The sequence below is a fragment of the Poeciliopsis prolifica genome, unplaced genomic scaffold (genome assembly GCF_027474105.1).
Source record: "Poeciliopsis prolifica strain line A6 unplaced genomic scaffold, Auburn_PproV2 SCAFFOLD034, whole genome shotgun sequence".
NCBI classification, from domain to species: domain Eukaryota; kingdom Metazoa; phylum Chordata; class Actinopteri; order Cyprinodontiformes; family Poeciliidae; genus Poeciliopsis; species Poeciliopsis prolifica.
In genome coordinates, this window is record NW_026562409.1 from 3104166 (window position 1) to 3124607 (window position 20442).

Here is a 20442-nt window from a genome sequence, read left to right on the forward strand (position 1 = left end):
CCTCATTTAGAGCATTGTGATTTATTTTCATCTTTTAAAATAACATCTATTAAGTATGTCCTCACTATTATCATTAATTTAATTGTTTTTATTATTATCAGTAATGCAATCAAAGACTTTATGTATTTTTTTTACTTTCTTTTTCTACCATATCTACAAAAACCCATTCTCTACTACCTAATGGACTGCACTGCGCTCTGTTTATGATTTTTTTTTTTGACATTTTGTTTTGTTTCTGTTTATTCACTTAATCTTAATACAAATATTTGATTTGTTTACATCACAATAATGATTTTGTTTTTTAAAAAAGAATTACTTCCACAATTTGTTTATCACTGATCTAAGATGGATTATCAGATAGTGGTTAAAAATGAAGCTATTCTGACACATTTCATTAAATTAAATCATGAATTAGGAAGAGGGGGGCAGTAAGGACCCCAGACCTCAGAAGTCTTAAGTACACCCCTGTGCAACCAGAAACATGGATTTAAAGAACTTTTTTAAAAGGTCTAAATTATGTTTCTGTCATGTTAATTTTTTCCCACATGTGCACGTTTGTTTTATGTGTGAAAGCCAAAATCAGTCACATGTTTGCCTCATGTTGTGATCTTACTGAAAATCTGGCAGAAGCAACCAGGAAGCAATCTGCACACAGACTGTTATTTGGCATTGAACTGAAGGTTACATCCTCCGGTTGGCTTGTGCCAAAAGGAATCATGTTGCAGCTCCTTGTGCTTGCAGATGGGAACCTTAATGAGCTTGGGCTTCCAACTTTGCTACAGCGTGTTTGCAATAAGGTACTGAAATGCAAGATCATATAAAATTGTTTCTGGCTGCAGGCCAAACCGCGTTGGTTTCTATTGCAATTCGAGTTAAAGTGACCGAAAGACGAATGCACATTAATATTGTAAAAATTGGTAGTGTTTAATATAAAAAGTCTTAATTGTTTCATTTTTGTATTACAAAAAGTCAGAAGTTGAGTGAGTCAGAAGTTTACATACACTCACCTTGTTCTTGTTATGAATTTACAAAATTATATGCAAAAGTTTCAACTTACAATAAATTTAATTGACTCTGGGTCAAAATTATACATACACCCCTGTTGATTTTGTTTGTTTTTGTTTGGAGAATCCCTCTAGATTATGACAAAAGGTAGATTTTAATAACTTTGCTTTATAATGAGAGTGTAAATCAACATGCATCCTGTCAGGTTGCTGTGTTTCTGTTGACCAGAAAATGCACAAAGTGGAATAATAAAAATTCATTTGATTAATGTAAACACACCAATTCCAATAAATAAATTTATGTTGTATCAAAACTATGATAAACTGCAAAGGAAACACATTTTCCCACATCACACCAGATGTTACTACTGCTGGAAAAGATGAAGAAGAAGATCACAGGAAGTGGTAGATGGATGGTGGCGTTGCATGTTTTTCGTGATTTACTGCATGAACAAACTTATTGTGATTTGAATTGTGTTTTTTATTTAATGGAAACATTGCAGTTGCAAAATTGTGTTTTTTTCAAAATTAGCATAATATCAACAAAGTTTTTTTTTATTGGAAATGCAGCAAACATCTTTTTTAAAACACGTATTTGTTGCGGTGAAGAATAATTTAAAAAACAAATTTGGCTACAACAAAATTGCAATGCTCTTTTAAAATACAAATACTTTGTGCAGTACTTTACAGAAACATTTAACTGCCAGAACTAGAAAATTAATTCAGGAGCTCTGTTTCATTATAGCACTTTGTCTTTATTGTGAGATGTAAATCTCGTTTAAACAAGTTTTATTACGGAATTTATTACTCACTAAAACCAAAATGTCTCCTCGTTCCAATGAGGAAAGTCGTAATAGTAGAACTGCAACAGCTCGCGGGATATTTGAGTTTCATCCAGGAGAAACGCAGTGAGAAGATACTTTTTTTAAGATCTGTCACAAGTACATAGTTTTATATGAGATGCTGATCCTGAAATTATTTCCTGTGTTTGGAAGTGTGTTTGGCACTTCACATTTTACTTAATTACTAATAATCTTATGATTATTAAAAAGAAAATTTTTGATCATTCTTGAATTACAGTCAGGGTCTGCACAAAATCAGTGCAGGCACCACAGATGGCCCTCGGGCCACATTTTGAAAACGCTAAAACTTTCAGCACCACTTGAGAAAATCCACAATAAAATTTTACTTTTGGAACCAATTCTTGACATAAAAAAATATTTGAATTTGTAAAAAATTTACTTGATTCACCCTTTAAATAAATAAACTCAAGCTTCAAAATAATAACTTCCGTGATGGGTGTATGTAAACTTCTGGCCGGATGTGTTTGTGTTAATATTAATATCTGTTGTATGACTTCAACAAGTGTTTCCAGTTTAACACTGGATTCCTCCTCGCTTAAAAAGTGAGCTAATCAAGTTCGCATATTACACCGGAAGTGTCCTATTTCAGCTCCAAAATAAAAGCACTTTGTCGCGTCTACGTAGCCGCCGCTCTGAAACGAGTTTTATTCCGAAGTTCCAAACCGGAAGTGGTGTTGGTAGCTTAAGCAAGCTTGTAGCGTGGGTTTCAGGAGGAGCTCAGAGCCATAAAACATTAGCCGAACTTCTTCCCCAGCTCCACTCGCTCACCTATTTGAACTGAAACACACTTTCAGAGAAAGCGCCCTTCACGGAAGACCAACATATGGGAATATTTCGAGGCTCGCTTTCATTTTTAAAGCTCCCCGCGTTGCATTTTTCCTCTCTTTTGCCTGGAAGCGCTCCCTGGAGAACAGGAGCTTTTTAAAAATACTTTCTCAAACTGCGCTTCTTTTATTTATTTTAAGTGGGTTCCTCTCTTTCCACGCATGCGATGTCACGGATTACCAAAAGGAGAAAGAAACGTTTGAGTTCATATCCAGTGTTTCCAGGTGAAAGTGATTTCTGAGTGTTTTTTTAAAGAAACCAGTTGAGCAACTGGCGACAGGACTCGATAATCAATGTGGTGTCAGCTGGAAGGACGCGCGGTCCGGATCTCACCTAAACGGTACGCACAGAAATCCCCTCATCATAGAAATGCTTTACACTAATGCAAACTGCACAAAACTCTAATTAATCCATTTCCTTCATGTTCAGGCATGCGCGCTTTGCTGCTTTATTCTCCTCGCGTGTTTCTCCCACTTCATTTTTGCAATTATCTTGGCCGTGTTGCGCTTTTCAGGCTGCTGCGCATTTTGTTTTCTTTGGCAGTCACTCAGGTGAGGTGAGAGCTACCGAGTCTCGGTCCCAACCCGCAGGTAAATATCGCACACATCGTCGTGTTGATGTCTAAACTCCGGCTTGTCAGCCAGATAATGCTGGCGCTGTGGGTGGCATTCCGCTTTTCAGCGAAAAAAATGCAAGTGCGAACAGCGCAAAGAAAGTTTTTCTCTATCGGTGGGGGTCTTTGCATGGACTGAAACGATCGCAAAGCTTGAATTAATTGGGTGTTTGCACGGCGGGGCGCCAAACATTAACCTGGATGGTTTCCCCCCATGTTACTAAATTAGAAACATGCAGAAGTGCACCAGTCTGATTTTTAGAGGGTTTTGAAACAAAAATGTGCAAAAATAGAATTAAAAAAAACCTTGTAAGTCAGAGCAAAATCATGTGGAATGTGTTTAAATTGGCGTTAGAGTTTGCAAAAGTTCATTCAAAAACTATCAAATCTTTTGGATGCAGCCCAAACAAAATCTTGTGATTAATCTTCTGCCTTTTTAGAGGTTCGAAAAAGTTTCTGTTTTGGTGGAAAGTTGGACTTCTTTAACCAAAAGTCATCCATTTTCCAAAGATTTAAAAACCGGAACTTTTTGAACTAAGCATCTCCTCAATCAAATCAATTAGCTTTTAAATTCAAAAACTTGTTAATCTCTTCTGGTGAGTTAAAGTTCAGTGTTATTGGAGCAAAACGTTAAATTCTGAGAACAGAAAACATCTAAAAGAAAATAAAAAGCTTAATGAAGAGACTGTAACAACTTTATTACAGATTTTTAACCCATAAAAGAGAAATTAAGATTATTTCCAAGAGAGAATCCAGGAAAATGAATTGCTGGATGTCATTTGTTTATACATGAAAGCATTTTCTCTTCACCTTTATGGGCTTTTTAAGCTTAAAGGAAAATAAATGAAAATCCATGATGCTGGTGATGCATTTATATCTCAGAAGAGGTGGGATTCCTTAGCTTTGATGCATTTATCGAGTAGGAGAAAAAAATTTAGCATCGAGTTTTTAAGAGGGAACTACTTCAGTTTCCTGCAACTCCTCGAGTTGCACAACTTCAAAGAGTTCTGATTAGCGCAGGACGAGGCGCAGTCGCGACTCTAAGCACGCAGAGCGCATTATGGTGCCGTCAGGCTGATGTTAGCCACACCAGAGGAGGGCGATTACTCTGCAAACACGCTAACGAGCAGCAGCCTCTTCTAGGCGCGGACCTGCTTTATGGCGTCTGCTCACCATAAAGCACCATTTTCGTAAAAATATTCATATCAGCTCAAGTTTTCTATGTTTCTCCATGAAGTTGAATGTAATTTGTAACTCTGGAGGAGCTGCAGAGATGCAGCTTCTTGCTGTGGGGAACGCTAGACACAGATAAGGTGAAACTGAAAGTACCTCAAGTTTTACCCTGCAACATACAGAGTGGGTCAGGTCGAACCATGATCATGCTCTAGAATGGCCTAGTCAAAACCCAGATCAGAATCTGTGGCAACACCAGAAAACTCAGGTTTATAAATGATCTCCATCCATTCTGACTGAGCTGCCACTACTGGGTGTCTTTAAAGCCTTCTACACTGCAAAAACACAAAGTTTTACCAAATATTTTAAAATAGTTTCTAGTTCAAATTAGAAATAAGACAAAACTAACTTTCAAGTAACTTAATCAATATTAAAGAATGAAAACAAGATCCTACATCCCGGTAAAAAGTAAGTCTTTAGTTAGTTTTTACTTTAAGTGTATTAAGATATTTGGACAAGTTACAAAACCAAAAATACTCAACTTCATGTTTTTACAGTGAATATAAGTACACCACATAAAATCCCATTAAGATCTATTAAGATTTGTGAGTAATTTTGCAGCAAAACATCCTGCTACATGTTTTTATTTTTGTTTCACTTTTATTTGTTTTCTATCGTAACAAGGATATTGTTATTCAAATGAATCAAAATTTGAATCTAAATGTGTCTAAATACAACCCACCTTCAAATATTTGTTCAAAAAAAGAGAAAAATCTGGTAAATTTGTTGAAATTTTGTTGGATTACACACAAATAATCAAATTAAGTTTAACCAAGTAAATATATTGTTATAACAGTAAACATAGGAAGTTTGACAAAACATTTTGCTTAAAAGTTTTCTCATTTTCTAGTGTACATAAGGAGGAAAAAAGTTTATATTTTGGGACATTTTTACGGTATTTACTCACACAAAAGGCAGTTAAAGAGTTAAAAGAAGCACAGATGTTCAAACTTCTCCTGTTCCTGAACATTTCCATGCAATTAATCTGCAGTCATCATCTGCGCTAATGCAAACAATAAGATCACTGAAATGAATGGAGGCCTTCTGGTTAAGGTCATCGTTGGGTCTGTTTATGGGTTTCATGTTTGATTCAGGGTTTTTTTTCCCCTCTTCTTCTCTTCATTTGAAAGAAAATCAAACATGTAGATCAGGAGGGAGAGGAGGGCTAAACTTTACGGAGACCGGTTGGGTCTGAGCCAGAAGAGCGTCGCAGTCGTCGGTTAACGCCGCGGCTAAATGATGCATGTCATTGTAGTAAATGGAGCGCGGTGATGAAGTGCCGCCGCTTTTTTACAAAAGCAACACTTACGGGGGGAAAAGCCTGCCTGTCTGCTTCCAACAGTCTGAGAAACACTGAGGTTCGGATGGTTTCTCAGGTCTGGATAAGTAAGAAAGCAGCGATTCTTCTAGAGTTTACTCACGATCCTGTACAACATTAAAAATATAATTTTTTGTCAAAAAAAAGGCAATTAAAGCTCAAATATCAACATCTACCTTTAATTTGCCACATTAAATGAGTTTTTAATCAAATTTTGCTGATAATCAAAATTAGAAACTTAAAATGCCCAATTTACTGTCTTTCTTATCCTATCATGGTTTTGAACTTAATATTTGACAAAAAAATATTTTATCTATAGAAAATCAACCTGTTCTTTAAAGAATCATCATCCAGTTCTGATTTGATCCAATTTCAGCCAGTTTTCACTGAAAAAACTAACTTAGAAGTAACGTTTCAGCTAGATATGTTTAAGTACATAATTTGTTAATATTAGCAGTTCTTACCAGCAGCTCATTTAATTTATAACATGGAAAAAATGTCTTGTGGTACCTGAATTTATTTCCAAGAAGAACTAGTAATTTTTTATCATTATTGAAAATTACTAATTTTAAATAAGCCCCTTTATCTTCCTAAAAAGTTATTCCGAAGTCAGTTTTGTATCTGCTCTAAAAATTAGACCACAATCTGGGTAAGATTTGAGTTTTTGCAGTGTGATTCATGGTTTCTGTAACATACAACTAAAAAAAATGTGCCTGAATTTCCAGAATAGTTAAGGTACACAGTAGAGGCAGAATGATGCTGTGGGAATGCATTCCTTGATAGAAGTTGCTGGAAACCAGTAATAGGATGCAAAACATTAAAGACTTGAGGTGGAGTTTCACATACAAGCAAATCTACCAAAGCATATTTATATGCTGGAATGGCCTAATCAAAGTTCAGACCTAAATTCAATTTGGAAAATGTTGCAGGACTTTAAATTGACATTGGCATTCGTTTTCCGTTTGAATTAATTTGTGATTCTTTGACATTTCACTGTCTAGTTGAGACCAAGTTCGGACCCGGTTCGACAGAACAGAACTGATTACAATCATTCACACATACAGTAGATTTACAAACAAAAAAACATCTTACAGATCAAATTTTACAAATCTAACGTCACAAACATCACGATTCTTGATATAAATGTAGAACAAAACCGTCACTGCCCAACTGGAAGACGATGTTCATAAGGTCCAAGGCCGGCCGAAGCCTTTTTGGGGCCTTTATCAGATTTTCATTTGGGGCCCCCACATTAGACCCTAAGCTACTCTATATTTCTACCATTACTTACTCACATTATCATAATTTGAAATTATCTGTCATCACACCAGCATTATCATGGCTGGTAAATATATTAGATTCTATCAACTAATGATTATTTAAATAACTGATTATTTAAATAATCAATTATTCATCAAATAATTGATTATTCTGATGAATAATTGGGTAAAAACGTTTGGCACATTCTGCAGACTTTTCATTTACTGACTTAAATTTTGTTTTTTATACATTATTAAAAAATACAAATGAATAATAATCCTTTGTTAAATAAATGTTTCATTGCCTGAAATGCAGTACCATAGCATTTCTTCAGCCATAATTATGCCGTTTGAAGACTTCTGGGTGGAACATATTTTAAGAAAAATAAGTAAAAAGTTTGTTGTTTTTTTATCTTAAACATGATATTTTTGTATTTGTACAGTTTTGTCTTCACAGTTGCTCTAAATATGTAGTTCTTTCAGCAATTATCTTCTATTGCTTTTGAGAGCCTTGTCACTTAATTAGTTGATAATTTAAATAATCCAATTTATCACAATTAATTTGATTATTCATGCTAGCTTGATGCGATTGAGGGCCCCCTAGTGGTGTGGTGGCCTGAAGGAGCCACTTAACTCGCGAGTTTGTGGATCAAATTAATAACAAAAACCAATTAGTAAATTTTCTATAATCAAAACCTGCAAAGCTGAGTAATTAATAGTGGGAAAATGCTGGAATCCTGGCTCAGCAGCACCCAACTCGCACGCTTCTTCACCATTTAGAGATCTGTCAACAGTTGTAGCTTATATGCAAATTGTTCTCTTCGTCATAAGAAATTTGGCACACTGGATGGATCGGTTACTGGATTGATTTGATTTATTGTCGGCTTCAGAAGTCACTCAGGGCAAATTCTTGTTCTGGTATCAAGAACCTGGTCCCTTCGCCTGCCGCCACATGCATTGTGTTGGGGGTGCGGCTGACGATACATCCACTCAGTCGTCACTGCAACTCCTTCATGTTTCATCCACCTGGGTTTAGCGCCCGGCTCCCCGCGCCCCAAGGAAACTACAATCGGCGCGCCAGTTATGCATCGCTGACATTCCCGTCATACTGACAGTTTCAGCTCTTTCTGCTTGCAAACAACCAGATCGACGCTGCGTAGGCCGATGCACTGCAAAACAGAGAATAGTAGTTTTATCTAGATTCTAGTGCAATAATAGTACAGTTTCAATAAGAGAAAACTAACTGGTTTCAGTAAAACATTCATTTAAAACAAACCAGTTCCTCTGGCAAATCATTTCACTTATAACAAGACATTTTCCCCAAGTTATAAAGAGAAATAATTTACCAATAAAACTAGAACTTTATCAACATTAAGTCATACTTGACTTAAAACAAACTCGTATATCTCACTAAAAAAAAAGAAGTTACTTTTAAGTCAGTTTTGTCTAAAAGATTTCAATTATTTTTGACCAACTTGGTCCTGGACTTAATTTACTACACTGCAAAAATACACATTTTTAGCAGATATATTTGGTCTAGTTTCTACTACAAATGTCTTGAAATAAGACAAAACTGACTTAAAACTAAGTTAGTTTTAAGTCAAGACTTCCTTAATGTTGATTTAAAAGTTCTAGTTCCATTGACAGATTATTTCAGTTATGGGAAAATGTTTTGTTAAATTAAATTAATCTGCCAATTGTAATCCACCAAATTGCTATATTTTCCTTTTGTGTTGTATTTATATTCTTTGTTTTGTATTTATATTCTTATTACATTTACTGTGTATTGTATTTAATTTGTATTTTTTTGTAGTCTTTTGCGTATGCTTACTGTGTGCCACTTTTTTGCCTGTGAGCTGCTGGTAACTTTAATTTCCTGAGGGACTCTTCCCAAGGGATCAATAAAGTACAAGTCTAAGTCTAATCAATATTAGGAAACCAAAGAAAACCAAAAACACTTTAGGATTTATGTTTTTGCAGTGCAGCAGTAGAACAAATAAATCCATTTTGTTTTATCTGTTTTTATTGATTATATAATTTGACTGCACTGCAAAAAAAAAAAAAAAATCAAAGTATTTTTGGACTAGTTTCTAGTGCAAATATCTTAAAATGGGACAAAACTAAGTTACAAGTAACTTTTCAAAAAGATATACAAACTAGTTAGTAATCCCTCAATATTGATTAAAACAATATATAATTTCACTTATAAATGAAATACAGTGGAACTAGTTCTTTATCAATATTAAGTAATTATTGACTTAAATAAACCTCCTTTACTACTAAAAAGTTACCTGTAAGTTAGTTTTGTCTTATTTCAGGTGTACTAAGATATAGCATTGTAAATTAAAACCACTCGGTTAGATTTTGTGTTTTTGCAGTGCGTGTGCCGCCTGAATGAAAGCCCACTGTGGCTGCCACAAAGACGGGGGTGACTGGAATATTTGTCTCGTTAGTCAGAGGGCAACCTCGTGTTGAAATGCGGATGAATCATGCCTTCCTACCTCGCTGCGCTTCATTTCATCCACACAGACGGCTGAAAGCGTTCGTCTCCGTCCCGGGAAATGTTTACATTTTTTAATGGCTCTGTAGCCGTTATCACAGCTCCTGGGAGCGCGCTGGGAGTCGGTATTGGCTCCATTTGTAAGAACAGTTACAGCTGAAATGATGCAGGTTATGGCATGCAGGATATGTAATGTTGCCATCTCTCAATAACGGAAGCTCATTCAGCCTAATGAATCAGTCGTTTGCCATTCCAGAGCAGAACAGAATCGCCCTGCGGCTGAGTTCAGCAAGGATGCCTGAGGTTTAGGCATCGTCTGATCTCATGTCTGAGGTACAAATGTAATCCTGTTAGTCTTTCAAGAGCTACTAGCAAAAGAAGCCACATTTTTTATACTTTATATCAATAAAACCTCCATCTTGTGCTCACAAGTTCAGTTTTCAGGAAAAACAATGACAAAACGCAGTAATAACTATGTTCTCTGTTTTTTATGTTCACTGAAAAAACAAAACTTTACCAAGTATTTTTATAATTCAAATATCTGTACACTTAAAAATGATAGAAAAGTAACTTTTCAGCAAGATATAGCTTTTCAAAGTGAGTTATTCCTTAATATTGATGAAAAACTTCTTGCTAAGTGAAATAATCTGCCATTGGAACAAGTACATTTTTTATTTCAATCAATATTAAGCAATTATTGACTCAAAACAAGTTTCTATTTCTTGCTGAAAAGTTGCTTACTGCACAAAAAATTCTTTCAAAGAAGACTGGGACAAAGTTTGTCTTCAGCAGCAAAACCCCCCAAAAACTTTCTGTAATTCTGGGCGGGTTTCTACTGCAAATAACTTGCAATGAGACAAACTTACAAGTAACTATTCAGCGATACATAAGCAAATAATAGCTTAATATTGATTAAAACAAAACACACTAGTTCCACTGGCAGTTTATTTCACTTACAGGTGGTATTTTTTCATCAATATTAAATAATTAAGTCAAACTCTTATTTCTACCTGGAAAGTTACCTATAAGTTAGTTTTTCCCTTTTTTAAGTGCAGAAAGATATTTGCACTAGAAACTTTGCCAAAAACACTTAAAATCTGTGTTTTTTGCATTCTTGCTGTTAAGGAACTTATAGCCAGTGTTGCTTTAAGTCAAAGGGTATCCAAAGTGAGGTCCGGGGGCCATTTTGCGGCTCTTGAAATGATCCTGTGGAGCCCCCAACCACAAAACAGAAATATGACCAACAAAATAGGAAAAAAAGGAAATCTGTGTGCCTCCTTCTGAAGAAAATTACTGTTTATTTTAAATATTTTAGTCGTAAAGTTTACAACTTATAATATAACTTTTGTATTTTTAATTTAAAAAATATAATTCAATTCAGGGCACTTGAAAAGGGCAAATAAACTTCAAGTCATATCATCCAAGCATCTTCACAGAAGAGAGATCTCCAGTAGCAGTCGGTCTTGCAACCATTCTGGAGAAAGCTCTGACTGAAGACAGTCTCATTACAGTCATGACATGCTAGCAGCTCATCATCAGGCAGCAGAGATTATATTTCATTATAAAATGTCCAGAATGACACCATCAGTTGCTGGGAAGACCTGCTCTGCTCATACTCATTTGCTTTTGCTGCGCCTGGTTAAATCTGTCAGGTTAGAAAGATGAAGTCTGGGATACGATGCTGGATGAATGAAATGGTTTGAATTTCTTTTTCAACTCCTCTGGGGTTTGGAGTCATAGTTCAAGTATTATTTGAGCTTTTGAAGGTTCTAATCAGATCCTCCTGAATAAAACAAACAAAGGCATCTTGTTGCCACAGTTTCATAACAATAATCCTAAAGTAAAAAAGTAGGAGTAAAAATTCTTCCAGCTGCACAGCATCAAAAGCCAGAGGAAATAATTGAATTATTAGATTGTAGAGAGAGAAAAGTTTCCTTTCTTTCTGTCCTCATAAAACATAAAAGAATATTTACTTACATTCTTAAGTTTTGTTTTTGGTCTGAAAGACGCTTTTGTTTATCTAAGGGTATTTTTCACATAAATCCTGAGAAAAATTAAAAAAATTTTATAAGAAATTCACATTTTGCACATTTTTGTGCTTCCATTTGGATCTCTACCGCTTCTGCTTTGTGGTGAGCCGTTTCAAAAAACTTCAGAATGTAACGTCAAAGTATCAGTTACAGCCCTGTTACCTAGCAAACGCAGCAGCGCTCTGCCCGTCACTGAGCAACTCAAACTGAGCTCCAGCATGTTTGGTCAGCTGGTTTCATCTGTGTATGTGCTGCATAATGGCTGCTGGAAAAAAGAAGTGTTTTATTGTTGACTTCCCATCCAGACACCACTCACTGCATTCTTGTTGGTTATGCAGAAGGCTCCACTTCTGCTTCTTAGAGACATACCGTTGTACAAGTTTTCATTTGTTTGAAGCCATTTTTACATGCGAGTGTAAACACTGAGCCAGCAGCAAATTATTTGGATGTAAAATGACAAGAGGCCCTAAAACTGCCCATTCTGAACAGAGCTAAATGTAATGAACATGCTTTTGTATAGACCATAGATCTAAACTAATTTGTTCAAGAAAGTACAATAGGTCACCTTAAAACAGGAAGCTTTCGATTTTCAGGAGAAAAAGTAACAGCTCTAAATTAGCAAAACTGTAATTTGTTATCTCTGGATCTCTTCAGTTGATTTAACGAGTCTGAGTTGAGCACATACCAGATTGTCAGCGTCTCCATTTGAAGGTCAATTCCTCATTCGTAGAATCTCCAGCATTCTCCTCCTGGGCTCCACATGAAGAAAACTGAGCTCTCTGTTCTCGGTCCTGATTTTCCACAAGTTCTGCCAAGATTTTAAAGCCATACGTCAGCAGCTGAAGCTCTTCAGTCATAAAGCTGAGAGCCGCCAGTAAAAACACTTGTTTTACACCCTAATTGGGGCTCTTTGTTTCACTATCAAAGCTGCCAGAACCAGCCCAAAGTAGATGCAAATTAAATGGCTGCTTAAGGCCCCCACACCACTTGGGGGCCCCAAAGAGCACCAAGCTAGCATAATAAAAATACTTATATTCAGAACAACATTGAATAATACAAACTAAATGATATTACACATGGAAAAACGATTTCTATATCACCTTTATAGTCGTCAATCTTTGGCTACCTGGCAATTCACTCACTCTTATTTTGCCTAGCAGCAACCTGTTCACTAAATTGCATAGCAGCAGTTTCATGTTTCGCCACCATTCCTCGTTCTTAAAAAAAAAAAAAAAAAAAAAAAAAAAAACACAGACTGAAGTGAAAACGAAACGGAGGATAAAACAAGAAAGATCCCGCCACCAGTTTTTACAATATTTCAGATATTTAAAACAAATAAACAAAACCCAAATCAATAGTTATTAGTAGATTGATATGAAATGCTCATGTTAGGATAGATTTTGCAGCTGTATCGTTCAACCCTACTTTAAAATACTTAAAATAATATGGCACAAAATTTGAAAAAATGTTTAGTTTGATATTTCTATAAGGTTAAAATAATCAGTGCTAACAACACTGGTAAAATGTAAGCTAAATACAAATAATGATGACAGAAGCCTGGGAATGATAAAGCATCTGGTATTGACATGTTGGTGTGGGGGGCCCAAATGAAATCTGCTTAGGGGCCCAAAAATGGCTTTGGTCATCCCTGTCCATTAATTCTTAGTTATAATAATACATTAAATTTTTGTAGCACTTTTTCAGAAACAAAGAAGTTTGTGAAAATTAAGTTGTAAGATGTTATCTTTTTTTTTTTTTTTTTTATCCATTATGAAGGGCCCAAAATGAAAATCTACCTAGGGCCCCAAAAACGCTTGGGCAGGCTGTGTAAAATATGAACGTTGTCTTCCTATTTGGCAGTTATCATCTTGTCCAACATTTATATAAAAACTCATGAACTTTGTAACATTAGGTTTGGAAAAATTCAGCTCCAAAATGTTTTTTTATTATTATTATTATCCTTTAATGGGGATGTGAAAGCTGAGATTTTGATAGAAATATGAAATGAATGATCGCCGTCTCTCCTCTCCTTGTCAGCTGATACGTCCTGGGAGTGATGCACTGGCTTCCCCTGGTTGCCATGGTGATCGCCTCGGCCCTGCCCTTCCCTCACGACCCCGCGACCGCGCAGCCCAGCGAGGATCGGAAACAAACCCCCACGTCGGAAGTCGAGAACCGGATAATCTACGAACCGTTCAGCAGTCCGGACGTTCCCGCAGAAGAAGAAGAAGAACCGCTCAGGACCGAGGAAATTTCCCAGGAAAACTCTCTACCGAAGGACTACAAAGCCAGCAGGAAAGATGGCGACTCGAACTCGATGCCGCGCCATTTTAGGACAGGCGCAGCCGAGGACAGCCCCGCCGTAGATGTCGGGTTGGGTCTGGAAATAGACGAAATGTTTCTGGACGCACATCCCCGCGTCCTGTTCTCGCCCTCGCCGTCGCCGCCGGAGCATCCGCCGCTGCTGCTGATGTTGGAGAACGGGCTAATGGAGGACGACAGCGACGGAGACATAGAGGGTCATGGTGATCGCGCCGCCGACCGGACCACGCCTACTCCGACATGGGCGGACTACCACAGGGGCCCCGCCGACGAGGCCTACCGCCCGGTGAAGCGGGACAAACGTTCACACCTAATGGACACGCGCAGGGGGGAGAAGTCCGTATGCGAGTCGGAAAGCGCGTGGGTCAACAACAAAACCACCGCCATCGACTCGCACGGCGAGCGGGTCACCATCGTCCCGCAGATCCAGACAATGACGGGCGCGCTCAAGCAGTACTTTTACGAGACGCGGTGCCGCCGGCCCGACGAGCAGAGCGGCTCGAGCAGGACGCGGGGAGCGGGCGCGAGGTCCGCGGCGGCTGGCGTCGCCGGGGCCAGCTGCCTCGGTGTGGATAAAAAACAATGGCGGAGCGAGTGCAGAGAGAAGCAGTCGTACGTCCGCGCGCTCTCCAAGGACGCCAAGAACAAGATGGGGTGGCGGTGGATCCGGATAGACTCGTCCTGCGTCTGCGTGCTGCTGTCCAGAACAAATCAGGGGAAGGACGTGATGACGAGGCGCAGGAGAGTCTAACGCAAAGAAGGACGTTGTTTCTCCTTCCCCCATTTTATGACTTTTACACACAAAGAAAACAAGAAAACCTCAATGCTAAATGAATTTAGGGAAACTGTTATATAGACAGAGGTGGGTAGAAAACAACGACATGTTAGGACCAATTAAAAAGGAGAACATTTCTGAAAAAATTTAGAAAACTCTGAGCATCAGAATTGAAGATTTGCAAGAAATGTTTAAACACCATCTAATTTTTTTCCAGAAAAGAAGGAAATGTCATAACTTGAATCAAATTTCCTAGAAAAAAGATGGAAGCTTTTTGGTTTTAGCAGTCGGAAATTTGTAAGAAAGAGAAAAATCCAATTTTGAGATCTAAGAAATTTTCTAGACAAAAATTGTAAATTTATGAGAATGAAAAGTAAAAAATTGGCAGAAAAAAAGTTACAATTTTTGAGATCTGAGAAATTTTCTAGAACGTAATGGGAAATATGAGTTGGAAAAGTCAAAAATTTACAAGTAAACCAAAAATGTTGAGATCTCAGAAAATTTCTACAAACAACAAGAACATTTCTGAGTTAGAATTCGAAAAAAAATAACTTAAGTTTGAAGTAAAAGTGTGAGAAAAAACTCGTATTTTGAGGTCTCAAAAAATGTTATAGAAAAAGTTTTTCCAAAAGTCAAATATTTTTGACTTTTGAAACTCTTAAATTTCTGAAGTTTTCTAGAAAAAAAAACCTCCCCCAAAAAAAGATGTTTTCTTGGCAGAAATGTACTCCTTTTTTCCTTACCTAGAATGGCCCTCATACGTTGTTGTAGAGAACCCAAATATTGCACTCAAGTCAGAGTAGCCCAACTTCAACAAGGGACGCAAACAATTAATAATATAATTAGTTAAAAAAATTTGCTCAAATTAATTAAGTCAGATTGGCTGCAATCCAGCAGAGGGCGCTGCTGGTCATGCTTAAACGAGCCAGTTGATACAGAAACAAAGATGGCAGCACAATACCAGAACGGGAAAGAGAAGTGGTCCAAACAAAGTGATGCAAGATGCACTTTAAGGGGTTCTGTTCAGAAATGTAAACATTTGACAAACTCCTAAAGTTTTACAATGTTTTTTTTTTTTTTTTTTTTTTTTTTTTGATGCAGCATATTATGACAAATTTAGCCCTTTGTATTATGGAAACCTTCATACCTTCATACAAAAGAAAACTCAGATTTGGAACGAAATGGCGGCTTTTTGACTCATTGATTGATAACATGCATCCCTAAACTCAACACATTTTCACTCAAGTAAAATTACTCAAGAGCGACTGATCAGATTATCTGATTTAATATTAATAAATGTGAAGTTGTGTCCAAACTCTGGTATTTTAAAGACTAAAGTGAAAAGATTTCAAAATAACAGATTGAGGCAGCAGATGAAGGATAAATTCAAATAAAATAAAAAAACTACGAAACTAATACAATCAAATGTACTTTGCTGGAACAAGGTGAAATACTTCCAGTGCCAAATGGTTCAGCAGACAGAAAATTAGAAAAACAATTCAGTGAAATTAGCTCAAGAATAGCACTACTTTATAAAATATATTACTAAAGTAAAAGTCTGTTTCAAATAAATGTAACTAGTTACTACCCACCTCTGTATATAGAGATTTTACACCAAGAAATGCTGTTTTTGTATGATTTATCTTTCATAACCTAAGTTATTTTTGCCTAGTATGTAAGCATGTTTTTGATAATATATTTCCTGCCGTGTCTAAAACACGACACCAGTATATCTTTTCTGTATCGCCGTGTGTATTTATAGAAGACGTCTTCATGCAGTAGTAGCTCTCTCCGGTGTCTGATGATGATTCCAGCCTTTGGGTCACTCGTCTTGTAAAAGCAAAGAGCGCCACCTACTGAGATTTCATTTCACTGCTCCAAACTCTTAAAGCTGTGGGTGAATTGTACAGGATCTGGGTTGTAAATTATGTGACACCTAAAGAAGATCTGATTACATGATATGATAATAAAAGGCATTTGTATTTTAATACTTTTGAGCACCTTCCAATGCATTGGTTTTGTTCGTGTCGTTAAGATTTTGTTTATTTTCAAGTAGAAATTAAAAAGGTATTATATTAAACTTATTTATCCATTTTGAATTGCAGAGATACTTCAAATCATTTCAAAAGATACTTTATTTACTCCAGAAGGAAATTAAATGCAACTCAAACCATCGAAGGATCTTAAGAGTTTTGATCAGCAATGATCTCCATTAGCAGTCAGTCGTGCAACAAATCAGAAGTAGCCTCTGTCTGCAGACTGTTCTAATGCATTTATTCTTAGATTTTTAATGCTTCAATGCATTGATTGTCAATTGTTTAGTTTATTTAAATTCTAAATGGGTTGTCTAGAAATAACTTGGTAAAACAGGTAAAAATATACATTTTAAAACTTCATTTTTAAGCGGGAAATATTTGCTTAATTACTTAAGTGACTACATATATATACAAATGTGTTAGATAAATATGACAAGATTAAAATACATTTTAAAAGTATTTACACATGTATTAATAAGTATTTCTTTAGAGTGCACTTATACACACAGTGCAGAACTAAAAGCAACAAAAATGCAGATTATCTTAAAGTGAAATTAGGAAGGAATAACTTTTACAGCCAAACCCATAAACAAATTCACTTTAAGACAAATCAGTAATGGAGAAATGTTTGAATTGTTCAAACATGATCAAATATGGAGGCAGTAACTAAAACTAGAATAAATTATACCAATTTTATAATCTGGTCTGAAGGGTTCAAAGTTCTCCTGGAAGTTTCTCTCTTTCCAGAAGAAAAATATTCCATACAAAAATTACTGGTGGGACATATTATAATTATGCAAAATTCAGATTTTTCACATGTTTCATATTTGCAATAAGTTAACATTTTTTTTAGCTCTTGGAAAGAAAAAAGTTTAAAAACCTTTTGAATAAAACAATTCAGCATTCACTGTGCTGTTACCTAGCAACTTCAGCAGAGTGCCGCCTGTTTCCTAGCAACATCTGGTAAGCTAGTTTTACCACTGTATGTGCTGTACAATGGCTGCTGGAAAAGAAAAAGTGTTTTGCTGTTCTTGCCATCCACAAACCACTTGCTGCTTTGTTGTTGGTTGTACAGGAGGCTCCACTTTTGCTTTGCCATGTACAGCAAAGAGGAAAAATAGCCGAGGAGAGATTTTACAATTCTTGGACTAAATTATTTGCATTTATTGCCAATGCGGACGGATTACCTGAATGTTTGCTCTGTAGTCGGAAGTTGTCAAATAACAATAAGAATATTATACTTTCCGGACTATAGAGCGAACCTCACTGTAAGCCGTACCTACAACTTAAAAAAATTACAATAATAATAAAATAAAAAAATAAATAAACATATATAACCCACACCAGGCTATAAGCAGAATGGCTCAAAGCGTGGGGAAAAAGTAGTGGCTTATAGTCCGAAAAATACGGTAATGTGGAAAGGCATTTCCAGGGAAGGCGCTACATTAGCTGCTACATCAAGATTAAAGTTACATCTTACAAGCCTGATGTTGAGAAGCTGTCCAGTGATGTCCGTAAACAGAAGTCATATTAAACATGCAAGAACACAACCCTCCCATTCAGGCACATATATTTAGTAACAAAGTGGTTGTTTTTAAATTGACCAGTGAGTTTTGTCAGTGTATATTTAGAATGACACTTAGATATTATTGTGTTCGTTGCTCAGGTTCGACGATGGTTGTGTGTCAGAAGAGAAGAAGCTGCTTTGTCTTATCATTGCATTGACTTGTTTGGCATTTGCACAGAAATCAAACTTCAACTGTATTAATTTAATTTAATATACTTTTCCTTTTGAAAAGGCTTTATTTTTATGTCTGCAGGTTGTGTTTTATTGCTCTCCATTTGTTGCCCAGTGAAGGGACATGTTATGCATGTTCCATTTTGTTGTTTATTCGCATATTTTGTCCATCTCACACTTTATGGTGATTATTTACAAAGAGCAATCGTCGTTATGCAAACTGCATTTGGAAGCAGATTCTCTGAGATTCCAATAGGAAAAAATTACACTTTCCCTGTCAATCTTCATAATAAAAACAACATCAGAAATCTGATTTCTTAGTTGCACTCCTTTAATTTTATCAATGCAACAAAACATAAAAACATTAATATTGTAACTGAAGGTAAACTTAGACAGACTGATTTGTTTGTTGTTGTTTTTTTGGTCCAAAATGGCTCTTTCAACATTTGGGTTGCCGACCCCTGGCATAAACCAATCATAACATGTGCAAGGAAGAATAATAGGTTACTTTTAAAACTTTATATAACTATTCCTGTCATGTTTCTTGAGGGTCCAGAGGACTGCAGAAGTTCAAGTGGAGATTTAATGGAAAAATCTTGCATGACGCGAAGAAGCCAAACAGGAAATGAGATCAGAGTAAAATATACCTAAATATTGGGCTGTGTGATGATTAGTGGGATGAACACAGCTGGGTCCAATAAGCAGAATAAAGGTCAGTTCAGAGAGAGACATGATAAGGTTGAACTTTGAGAAAAATGGCTGATAAAGGTCACAGGGAACCAGCGAAGGCGAAATCTCAAACTATTACAGATTCAAACCAGAGGGTGACAAAGAAATTCAAAAACAGGAAACAATTAAGTCCTGGGCTCAAGGGAGGCGTCAGAAAAAAAAAACACGAGGAAAAACAAAGCATGTTACTATTAAAATATGCCCTTATATGTGTTTTATCCAGTATTTCTGCTGCTAGCCCAGACAGTTGTTTTGCTGTTTCTTGCTAGTTTTAGCTTCCTCAACATCTAATGAGATCCCAAACGAAATAGAGGAATGCGAGTCACTGAAAGCTGAAATAATCCAACCCACCTGCTTCCAGGGCCTGAAGCTTTCTGGTGGTGATTGGTGATCCAGAAACAGGAAGTTTCATTTCGATCAGTGATGGCTGCCGGGAACCGACGCCACACACGACGACAAGAACTGAGTTTCCGTTACAAATGTGCGCAAAACTTCGTCAATATTCCACTAAAGTTGAAAAAAAAAATACAATTTAGCAAATGTGATGTTTTCCGTTAATTAATACGGAATTAGAAAGTTCGTTCTCTCAGAAAAACGTCCTCCCGCCACTTCTTGTCCGAGTCTTTTCCCCCGGTAGCAACATCCGGTTGTTGATGACGTGACTTGCGTGATGCGGAAAAAAACGTGCTGCCGTTGCAATTTTGCGAAATACATACAGTCGAAATATATGGCTTAACAAGATAGAAAAAAATGTGTAAATGAGAAAAATATTGTACAAAAAAATAACTGAGGCAAAAAGTCTGAGGTTAATCTCAGAAACGTCAATGTGTTTTTTTCTAGGAAACTTCTGACATTTTTGAGATTTAAAGACGAGAAAATTTCTAAAAGTAAAGAAATTACCAGCTCAGAAAAGTTTTTTTAAAGTGTTTTATCTAGGAAATGCATTAAATTAATAATTTTTCCTTTTTGCTTTTCCATTCTACAAATGTATTTTTAAAATTCCTATTTGTGAAATGTTAATATCAATTAATGAACTACACTTGAACCTCTTCTCCCACTGGAATTTCAGCTGGACTCTTTCTGTTATGTAACTAAGAAACCAAATAAAATATTTTTTATATAAAGTAATGGAGTAATAATAATCTAAAACCTGGCTTTATTCTATTAATGAATCTTTCATAGTCCTAAAAAGAGAAA

General features: G+C 36.3%; 2 protein-coding genes across 4 annotated transcripts in view; one reads left to right on the forward strand and one right to left on the reverse strand.

Moving 5' to 3' along the window:
* slc1a9 (solute carrier family 1 member 9) overlaps positions 1 to 19887 on the reverse strand; it is a 61358-nt gene extending 41471 nt beyond the window's left edge. The window contains exons 1-2 of one of the 2 annotated variants that reach the window (XM_055052075.1): positions 19597 to 19887; positions 12331 to 12453 (exon numbers count right to left, since the gene is read on the reverse strand). The gene's annotated coding sequence lies outside the window, so the exon portion shown is untranslated. Of the gene's footprint in view, positions 1 to 12330; positions 12711 to 19596 lie in introns of those variants that run through there. The other variant, XM_055052076.1, reaches the window with a different exon arrangement.
* Positions 2612 to 16803, forward strand: LOC129373934 (neurotrophin-4). Of its 2 annotated transcripts, none has more exons than XM_055052085.1 (2): positions 2612 to 3032; positions 13683 to 16803. In XM_055052085.1, exon 2 carries the CDS (start codon positions 13702 to 13704, stop codon positions 14716 to 14718), a length of 1017 nt encoding a protein of 338 aa, XP_054908060.1. In that variant the 5' UTR covers positions 2612 to 3032; positions 13683 to 13701; the 3' UTR covers positions 14719 to 16803. The 2 variants fall into 2 exon arrangements, with proteins under 2 accessions (XP_054908060.1, XP_054908061.1); XM_055052086.1 differs by lacking the exon at positions 2612 to 3032 and adding an exon at positions 3104 to 3282.
* Positions 19888 to 20442: the final 555 nt, after the last annotated feature.